Below are 10,869 nucleotides of genomic sequence, written 5' to 3'. Positions count from 1 at the left end.
TTATTAGGAATTATTATACACCATGCAGAGGACGATATTACACAACCATGTAATAGTGTACAATACATTACAATACGTTTTTACAAATATTGAACCAAAAACGTATTAACAAGCGCCTCTGACTAAACCTCCTAACTCCATTGGATCCTCAAACTGTCAGTCAAACCTCCTAACTCCACCTCCACCATTCTAATCAATGATGAACAAAACAACTATCTCCCACATTATTGGTCAAAAACCTCACTGAGCTGTATTTGGATAAAGTGATGATAATATAAGGACACATTCAAGTCTCAAGTATTAATTTATCCAGGATTATCCATGGGGCGGCCTAGCTGAGTGGTTAGTGAGCCCACCTTGGGAGCCAGAGGCCCTGGTTGCCCCAGGTTCGATTCCCAGGCCAGGCCAGCATATGTGTCGATGAAATGAAATTTGTCCTGAGCAAGACTCTTAACCCCTAATTGCTCACAGGTTCTCATTGGAAACAAGACCGCAAGGACTTTTCATGAATGACCTGTTAAAAGGAATTATCCTTATCCTTAATCGGTTTCATGAAAGGTGAATTATCTTGCCAGATTAGTTTAGCCAACCTAAGGGACCAACTAGTTCATTCTTATACTCACCACCAATCCTTCTTTCTTATCAGACATTCCTCCTGGTAACTAAATGCAGTGCCGGCTACAGACAGTAATCAGTAGGGGGGCATTAATTATTCTAAGTGCGTGCGTGAAGCGCAGGCACGATATTTTACTTTTTTGGGTGTTTTGTAACTTTATTTCGGTTAATTCACATTTGAAGGTTTATTTACCTTGCCCCTATATATAGCAAGCAAATCGTCCACGGCGGGAGGAAAAGGGGGGAAAAAGGCTATGCACCAACAACACAAATACGTTGACCATTAATTTATAGGCCTAGTGTCTTATCACTAATAACATAAGAGTCTTATGTGGCAATCTCCACGGCGGGAGGAAAGGGAGAAAAAAAAAGTCAACTTCACCGCAGCAGCGGCATTATCGATCTTATTATCTTGCCGAGTCGCCTGCGACAGCCAACCTGCTGACAACGAGAACAAACCTCTTCTAGCCTCTGGAAAAAAACAGGGTGTGTGGAGGAAGGTCTTTACCACGTGGCACTGAAACGAATGAATGAAAAAAAAAAATGAAAAGAAACGTACGTCTATTTATTATTTTATTTATTTATCAGTGACAGGGATCACTATAAATGGTATTTTTTAACGCCTTTTTTAAAGAAAACCTATAATTATTGGGAGCAGTGCCTTCCATAATTATGACAGTTATACTGTCGAAAATGACAAAAGCAGCATCTGCTAACCGAAGCGTACGTGCCGACCGACAGCCAGTGCTGGACACACTATCAGCGGCCAGGTCCTCCTACAGTACGTTCATCTAAGCTGATAATGGGACTGATCTGAGAGAAGCACATATTTCTACACTACGCTGCCTCTTTACATGAACACTTTTGTGCTGTGTGTCTTCAGTACTGGTCTCTTGGTGCACGGCACGTGTGCTTCCTGATAACATTATAGTGAGCAGTGTCTTACATAATGTGATGAAGAACCTACCAGCGTTTGTCCGTATCGGAGGCAGTGCTCTCCATATGTGACTGTGGAGGGTGGATGTTTTCATTATTGGGAACAGTGTTTCTCATAATGTATGTGTATATACATACCGTTAACTTTAGCATACAACAGCGCCTGTTGTCCGCATCTTCACAAGCCTTCTTTCTGTGACATTGTCATGTTATTTGTTTTTATTGTTTTTTTTTACAATACGTTCTGTAGTGAAAAGCCCTCAGGCCCTGGGTCAGGAACAGGGCACCACGTCTTCTGCCCTCGAGCTGAGATGTGACCGAGGTTGAGCACTGTCTGGCGGAAGTGCAAGCGCTTCCTGTCTGGGCATTGTCCTGTCTGTTGGCAGTGGTGGAAGATGTACTCTTGAGAGTTGTTACTTAAACATTTTACCTGAGTAAAAGTACAAAAGCATTGGCGTCAAAATGTAGTAGGAGTAGAACTATTGAAAAATTGTGAAGTAAAAGTACCTCAAAATTGTGCTTGACCCATTAAAACCGGGAAAGCATCTGTGCCATTTTAGCGTTGGCTATTAAAAAATGGCAGATACAAGCTCGCAGCACGTCACTTTGTGCCGTGCTGCGAGCTTGCACATCTGCTATTTTCTTTTTTAAATTTTGAAAGCGTTTGAAAAATGTTGAATCATCGAAAAATGTTTGAGAACTGCTGATTTTAGAAGGCATTTGTAGAATCGGCCTCAGGTCTTAATGGGTTAAGTACAGTACTTGAGTAAATGTAACCTCCGCCACTGTCTGTTGGCAACAGCCGTGTATTGCCAAAGTGTTCCTGATCAGTGCCAATGCTAGGTGTGATGGAGCCGTAGAGCTCTTATTGACCTCGCAGCCTGAGCTTGGCATCTTTAATTCAAATCAAATGCTGTTGGCATTGTAATTCATTTCCTTACTTGAACCCTATATCGTCCCTATTCGGGGGCCGAGCAATCTGTTAAAAACGCTGATCTAACGCGACGCGTAGATCGCTTGTAGTTCGGCCATTTTTCATTACCAAAGATATTTTGTGTAGAGCAAAAACAGGAGGGGGCATAGTATAGAACCCTGAGGATCACCTGATTATATAGGGTTTAAGTGGTTATGTCATATTTTTTTTAAAACTGGTCAACTGATCAGAGCGTTTGGATTGGAATATGTCCATTTTCTTGCAAAAAGATGTAGGGCTGGGGGTTTTATTTCTTAGGGTTTTTATTGTGCGATTATTCATTATTCATTATGAAAGTCATTTTCTGTGCTCTTTTGTTCCACTCTTGTTAAAGGGGCTTTACCTGTGCCTTTTCTGTTCAACTGCATAATTTTGGTCTTGGGAGGAGGTACATTTGTAATGTATAATTGTCTCCGCCAGGCCGAAGGCATGGCGAGAGAGTATGTTTTCCACCCCGTCCGTCCGTCCGTGTGTGTGTCCGTGTGTGTGTGTGTCCGTCCGTCTGTGACCAGCTAATCTCCGGCACCGTTGTCTTGATCGCAGCGAAACTGTGCACACACACTCCCTGGATGCCAATTCAGAACCTTTGCCCCAAATTTCTCTCATGGGCCTTTTATAGCGCCACCAGGAGGCCGATTTGTGCAAAACATATTTTTTGACAGCACTCCTACAGATTTTGTCCAAAAATCACGCAAATCGGTACACAGTATCTCTGTAGTCATTAAACAAAACGGGTCTTTCAGATTTCTCATATTCCATCCTGATTGGCTAAAAATGTCTTCCAAAGTTTGCAGGAGTGCTCCGTTTTGAACAAAATGCCTCAAATCATGAACACAGCATGCAATTTCCGTGAAATTTTGCACGCTTATTCCCATTAGGCAGAGGAAGAACTACCATTTGAACATTTTCAAATCAACCTCATGGTGGCGCTATAACAGGCCGGTTCGTGTTTTTACCTATAATTGCACCGATCTGTGTAAAACTTTGTATGCACACTCCCTAGAGGTCAAGGAAAAACCTTTGCCCTGCATTTTTCACATCTGCCTTTTATAGCGCCACCAGGAGGCCGACTTATGTAAAACACATTATTTTATACTACTCCTTCCAATTTTATCCAAATTTCACGCAAATCGGTACACATGATCTCTATAGTCATGTGATCAAGACGGATGTGTTTGATTTTTCATATGCCATACTGATTGGCTAAGATTGACATCTAAAGTTTGCATTATTGGCTTGTTTTGAACAAAATTCCACAAATCATGAACGCACTGTCCAATTGCGCTCAAACTTTGCACGCACATTCACACTATGTTGAGGAACAAATGCCACCCTTTTAACATTGCCCTGTTATAGCGCCACCAACAGGTCTAATTTAGCGAAACATTTTTTTAACAAAATGCCTCAAATCATGAATGCAGTCAGTGTCCGATTGTCATGCAAGGCCTAAGAAGATATGGCAACCTTTTCACGCGGCCTATTATAGCGCCACCAGGAGGCCACAATAGCCTACCTGACCTGGCGGAGACCTGTGCTCCGAGGAGCACTTTTTCTAGTTTATTTTCAAATCATATAGTTATAGTGACTATATTATTAGTGTGGTTGCCCAATAGGGCAACCAGACTACTGTTATTGATAGAAAGTGTCTCCCACAGTTTTTATCCCCCAATGTTGTGCCATATGTCAAAATGACCGTCTAAATCGGGAATCGTGCGCTTGTATTTTGCTAAGAGATTGGTTAAATAGTTTAATTGATATTGATTTATTAGTGCATTAAATGTCCCCCATCCACTTTAATGTAAAAGTGACAAAACTCAAATTCAAGTATTTTTTTCTCAGAAACCTTAAGAGCTAGAGTTATCAGATTTGGAGGGACAATTCATAATTAAGTCCCAAATTATTAAAAAAAATATCACACCATTCGGCCTCATGGTGGCGCTATAACAGCCCCCTTTACGTTTTGGCCCGTAACTCTTGAACCGTAGGTCCTAAAATCAAAATTTTCACCTGGATTCCTTGGGTCACGACGCATCTCCCCATATAGGCCACGCCCATTTGCGTCAGGATAGATTTTTTGATATTGATTTATTTGTGCATTAAATTTCCCCATCCACTTTAATGGGAATTGCAAAAACTCCCATTCAAGTATTATTTTCTCGGAAACCGTAAAGGCTACAGTTACAAAACTTGGAGGGGAGGTTAATAGTTTTTAGAAAAATTATTAAGAAAATAATCACACCAGTCGGCCACATGGTGGCGCTATAACAGCCCCCTTTACCTTTTGGCCTGTAACTCTTGAACCGTAGGTCGTAAAATAAAAATTTCTTTTTCCCTGGATTCCTTGGGTCACGACGCATCTTCCCATATAGGCCACGCCCATTTGCGTCAGGATAGATTTTCCGCCATTTTGAATTTTCTTCAAAACACACTTTTTGCTCCTTTTCCTTCAATTTTTTTCCCAAATCTCACACAAATCGGTACACGTGATCTATGGACCCATGCGATAAACCTATCCAAGCGGAATTTTGATAGTCCGTACCGTCCGTCCGTAAATGGCTTCCAAAGTTAGCGGGAGGGGCCCGTTTGACCAAAAATGCCATAAATCACGAACGAAACGTCCGGTCAATCCCAAATTTGAATCACATGTCGAGGGTGGTATACTAAACCAATCCCCAAAAGCATTTCCACTTTGATCCATAGGGGGCGCCACGAATGCTCGAAATGTAACCGTTTGATGCAAAAACATGATTTTTGGGGGATCGATCCTCTCAAAATGAAACGCAGCCGATCTCAGGAGTGACGTGACGATGTAATTGGCGCAGTCTCCGACGGTATTCCTCCCGGCGTATTACTGGAGTCCCGACCGCGTCGGCGCAACCACACTTTGCAATTGCCAATTGCGACGCGTCTAGTTTCTGATGCTTTTGATAGTTGTCTGCCTGCTGTTTTGGTAAATGCAGGTCTGCTCAATGGGCAACCAGACTATAGTACTCTACCTACTTTATTAGTGTGGTTGCCCAACAGGGCAACCAGACTATAGTACTCTATACACTTTCCATCTTTATTTATAGATAAACAATATTTCAAACCGCTATTTCTCCCACAGTTTATTTTTCCCAATTTAGTGCCATATATCAAAATGACCGGCGTCACCGGGAATCGTGTGCTTGTATTTTGTTAAGAGATTGGTTGCATAGTTTTATTGATATTGATTTATTAGTGCATTAAATTTCCCCATCCACTTTAATGGAAAAGTGACAAAACTCAAGTTCAAGTATTTTTTTCTCAGAAACCGTAAGAGCTAGAGTTACCACATTTGGAGGAGAGGTTCATAATATTGTCCGAAATTATTGAAAAAAGAATTACACCATTCGGCCTCATGGTGGCGCAATAACAGTCCACTTTACGTTTTGGCCTATAACTCTTGAACCGTAGATCGTAAAATCAAAATTTATTTTTCCCTAGATTCCTTGGGTCATTACGCAACTTTTCATATAGGCCACGCCCATTTGCGTCAGGATAGAGTTTTTGATATTGATTTATTAGTGCATTAAATTTCCCCATCCACTTTAATGGGAATTGCAAAAACTCCCATTCAAGTATTTTTTTCTCGGAAACCGTAAGAGCTAGAGTTACCAGATTTGGAGGGGAGGTTAATAGTTTTTTGCTAAATTATTAAAAAAAGAATCACACCAGTCGGCCACATGGTGGCGCTATAACAGCCCACTTTACCCTTTGGCCTATAACTCTTGAACCGTAGGTCGTAAAATCACAATTTCTTTTTCCCTGGCCACGCCCATTTGCGTCAGGATAGATTTTCCGCCATTTTGAATTTTCTTCAAAACACACTTTTTGCTCCTTTTCCTCAACTTTTTTTCCAAATCTCACAAAAATCGGTACACGTGATCTATGGACCCATGCGATAAACCTATCCAAGCGGCATTTTGATAGTCCGTACCGTTCGTCCGTAAATGGCTTCCAAAGTTAGCGGGGGGGGACAAAAAATGCCATAAATCACGAACGTCCGGTCAATCCCAAAATTGAATCACATGTCAAGGGTGGTATACTAAACCAATCCCCAAAAGCATTTCCACTTTGATCCATAGGGGGCGCCACAAATGCACAAAATGTAACCGTTTGATGCAAAAACATGCATTTTGGGGGATCAATCCTCTCAAAATGAAACGCAAGTGATCTCAGGAGTGACGTGACGATGTAATTGGCGCAGTCTCCGACGGTATTCCTCCCGGCGTATCACTCGAATCCCGACCGGCGTCGGCGCAACCACACTTTGCAATTGCCAATTGCGACGCGTCTAGTTATTATTGTTTCTAGATAAACTTTTTTCTTATTCGCTATTTCTCCCACAGTTTATTTTTCCCAATTTCGTGCCATATGTCATAATGACCGGCTTCACCGGGAATAGACTGCCTGTACTTTGCTAAGTGATTGGTTACATAGTTTAATTGATATTGATGTATTAGTGCATTAAATTTCCCCATCCACTTTAATGGGAAAATAAAAAAACTCAAATTCAAGTATTTTTTTCTCAGAAACCGTAAAGGCTAGAGTTAAACTTGGAGGGGAGGTTCATAGTTTATTGCCAAAATTATTAATAAAATAATTACACCAGTTGGCCACATGGTGGCGCTATAACAGCCCACTTTACCTTTTGGCCTATAACATTTGAGCAGTAGGTCGTAAAATGACTAAAATCTTTACCCCTGGATTCCTTGGGTCATGACGCAACTCCCCATATAGACCACGCCCATTTGCGTCTGGATAGATTTTCCGATATTGATTTATTAGTGCATTAAATTTCCCCATCCACTTTAATGGAAAAATGAAAAAACTCCCATTCAAGTATTTTTTCTCGGAAACCGTAAGAGCTAGAGTTACAAGACTTGGAGGGGAGGTTAATAATTCATTGCAAAATGATTAAAAAAAGAATCACACCAGTCGGCCACATGGTGGCGCTATAACAGACCACTTTACCTTTTGGCCTATAACTCTTTAACCGTAGGTCGTATAATAAAAAAATCCCCTGGATTCCTTGGGTCATGACGCAACTCCCATATAGGCCACGCCCATTTCCGTCTGGATAGATTTTCCGCCATTTCGAATTTTCTCCAAAACACACTTTTATCTCCTCCTCCTACAGATTTTGTCCAAATCTCACAAAAATCGGTACACATGATCTATGGACCCATGCGATAAAGCGGAATCCAGGCGGAATTTTGATAGTCTTTAGCGTTCGTCCGTAATTGGCTTCCAAAGTTAGTGGGAGGAGCTTGTTTTACAAAGAATGCCAAAATTCACGAACGAAACGTCCAATCGATCCCAAATGTGAATCACATGTCGAGGGTGGTTTACTCAACGCATCCCCAAAAGCATTTCCACTTTGGTCCATAGGGGGCCCCACAAATGCGCAAAACGTAACCGTTTGATGCAAAAACATGATTTTTCGGGGATCAATCCTCTCAAAAAGAAAAGCAATTGATCTCAGGAGTGACATGACGATGTCATTGGCCCGCTACATACATATATTTATTTCCTAAAATTTCGAATGGCACGTTGCGCGGCTTCCGACGGTATTCCTCCCGGCGTATCCCTCGAGTCCCGGCGGCCGCGACCCGCGACCCGCGTCGGCCACACTTTGCAATTTCCCAGAATTGCGACGCGTCTAGTTTTGTTTGCTCTTGTATTATTTAAGATGTAAGAAACATTCTGTTGTCATTAGATTTTCTTTTCTCTGGGGGGAAAATCGCTCAGCTGTTTTCTAAAGCCTTGGTTCAGAGTTCAGACAAATTGATTTAATTTAAATTACCTTGTAATACCACTATGAAAAGGTATTTTTCCGAAGCATTTGGTAAAATTTTGACTTCAATGATCATTATTTGAATTCATTGGTCCTCCTGACCTGAGAAGTTTATAAACCACTTCCAATATTAAGATTTTTGCTGAGACAAATTAGTTTACAGTAATTGAGGTGTGTGGTTAATGTCGCGTGTCCCAGCGATTGTAAGGATTTATAAGTACTGGTGTCGCATAGCAAAAATAGCCATGTCTACAAGCTCAATGTGTTGCAGCGCGAAGCATTGTGAATTTGTAGATCGGCTATTTTCGCTCAACACTGGTATCCAATGAAGTACTATACGGGCATAAACCACCAAAATAAATCAGAAACCTCTCTACCAAGTCTGGCTTTTGAAGGAAGGTTGAATATTGTTTGTTTTGAAAGTTGTTCTATGCAATTGTCTTTTTCTGAGACTATTACAAACATGTTGAACTTATCCTTTATTTTGCTGCATTAAATCAATACAAGATATCCGGTGGTGGTCTCTTTATTTTATGTTCTACACCAGTGGTTCACAAAGTGGGGTTTGGGGACCCCCAGGGATCCTTGAATGGGTTCCAGGGGGTCCCCAGCTAATTTATTGATAGGAACCAAATGGACCATTACAGGTCTGTAACTCCAAATGTATTTCGTTCCATTTGTACTGGGGCTCTGTGATCTAATGCATACCAAACAGGTCCTTGTTATTAAAAAGTCTGAGAACCACTGTTCATCAATTAAATGGAGTTGGAACAATATAATTCAAAAGGGAAGACCACGCCTCTCCATTAAATCTCTTCCCCTTATCCCTTGCCCCCATGCTCATCGGACCCTCACCCAACATTCCCTCAGCCTGTCATCTGCTCCTCTATACCCTTTCCCTCCTTCCCCTAATCCTTCAACCCCTTTACTCCAGGTAAAGGGGTCGGCTGTATTGCTCCATCTGCCTGTTGTAATTGAAAATGAGGGTCCACCCCTGAATGTTTTCCCGAGAAAATAAAGAATGCGTGAAAACATTTAGGCCTTCACTAGTTAGCAGTGTATCTGTACAGTTAAACTACTTGGATTGTTGCATGACTGGCCCTGCATATATCTATTAAATGAAATTATTAACCAATCACATTTTTTAAGGGTCTCCATCAGGCCACAGACCTTAGTAGAGGTACTGATCAACAGTTAGATTAAAGTAGTAGTGGTAAAATCTCATTTTTAAATTCAGTTGTGCAACCAGTTGCACCATTCTTTTTTATCTACAGTCCATAACATTACTTTAAAAAGGTACTAGACTAGAGGCTCCTTCATTTCTCTAATGGGGAACCATTAATAAACAAACATGTAAGGTTTACTGCTCTATCTTGTGGTTTAACCGAAACAAACACAGACACTTAAAAGATCTGATTCTGCCTAACAACAGTGATATCTACATGGTACTGGGGAAAAAAATAAAACAGAACAAAACCAATGCTGTATCATTGTACCATTGTGGCAGCAGTTCTACAGGATTCAGCTGTGTTACCAGAGTGAGCTTTATGTACTGTTGGGACATTTTTGATCAAATGTTGAAATTGGCAATAAAAAGAAGGCCTTACAACTAGGGCTAGGTATGTGACTTTTGACCCGATTATGGTGAATGATTGAGCACTTAAAATAAATAAAATAAAGTAGTGAAAATAAAGTAGTGAAAATAGCAGATCTACAAGCTCGAAAAAGCGCCACGATGCAGCGTGTCTTAAGCTTGTGGACTGGCCATTTTAGCTATTTCTGTACACCACCATTGTACAACAAAGTATAATACAGGGTCAGTGGGTAGAATCAATGTGTTCAATCAAAAACCAAACAAAATTATTCAATTGACCTACTATCGTTTTCGATATATTTTTGGTTAAAGGGATAGCTCATCCCCAAAAATACTTTTTTCTATGACTACACATCCCATGGAAAGTTGAATTCATGGAGATTATTATAATTTTGTCATATTCCTGAGCCAATTTGTCATAGGCATCCGTCCGTCAGTGATGACGATGGGTTGCGCCTGAGGGGTCAATTTTTCTTGCAGCGGCAACTGTGGCTGTACAGCCCCACTCTGGAGTGACTCTATTGCAGTTGGCGCAGATGAATGGGGAAGGGTCTGGTACTGGAGTGGGGGCTGCTTCAAGCAGTTTCCCCTTCTGCCTCTTCGCCTGCAGCAAGAAGCGACAGGCACATAACCTCCTTTTTCTTGGCCAGCAGTTCGGCATACTCCTTCGCCTCTTCCTTTTTTTCAGGGTACGCCTCTAGTGTTGCAGCGCGCAAGGTTATGTCAGGTTGCATTTGGTAGATTACCTGCACAACAGATTCAATCATCTCAGCCTACTGAGATTTTCAGCAAGCACCTAATGCAACCAAATACTCCTGCGATAAGCCCAAACCTTCTTTCTCTTGGCCAGCAGTTTGGCATCCTGCTGGCCTCTTCCTTGTTCTTCTGAGTACGGCTTTTCTTCAGGGCAAAACCCTAAAGCCATGAAAGATA

The 10,869-nt window shown here is 41.4% G+C and overlaps 2 protein-coding genes across 4 annotated transcripts in view; one reads left to right on the top strand and one right to left on the bottom strand.

The window, feature by feature from the left end:
• Nucleotides 1-1,623, top strand: part of LOC311051683 (uncharacterized protein) — a gene marked incomplete at its 3' end in the record, with an annotated part of 33,597 nt that extends 31,974 nt beyond the window's left edge. Inside the window, exon 6 of the mRNA XM_084066266.1 lies at nucleotides 1,499-1,623. Within this exon, the coding sequence (XP_083922392.1) occupies nucleotides 1,499-1,623 (125 nt within the window). The remainder of the gene's footprint in view (nucleotides 1-1,498) is intronic.
• The window catches only part of tmem259 (transmembrane protein 259), a 298,209-nt gene that overhangs the window by 127,488 nt on the left and 159,852 nt on the right, over nucleotides 1-10,869 (bottom strand). The window lies entirely within an intron of this gene.

Source organism: Gymnoscopelus microlampas (genome assembly GCF_963454915.1).
Source record: "Gymnoscopelus microlampas genome assembly, chromosome: 9".
Lineage (NCBI taxonomy): Eukaryota > Metazoa > Chordata > Actinopteri > Myctophiformes > Myctophidae > Gymnoscopelus > Gymnoscopelus microlampas.
Note: the sequence above shows the minus strand (reverse complement) of the source record. Positions and strands in the feature narration are given on the sequence as shown.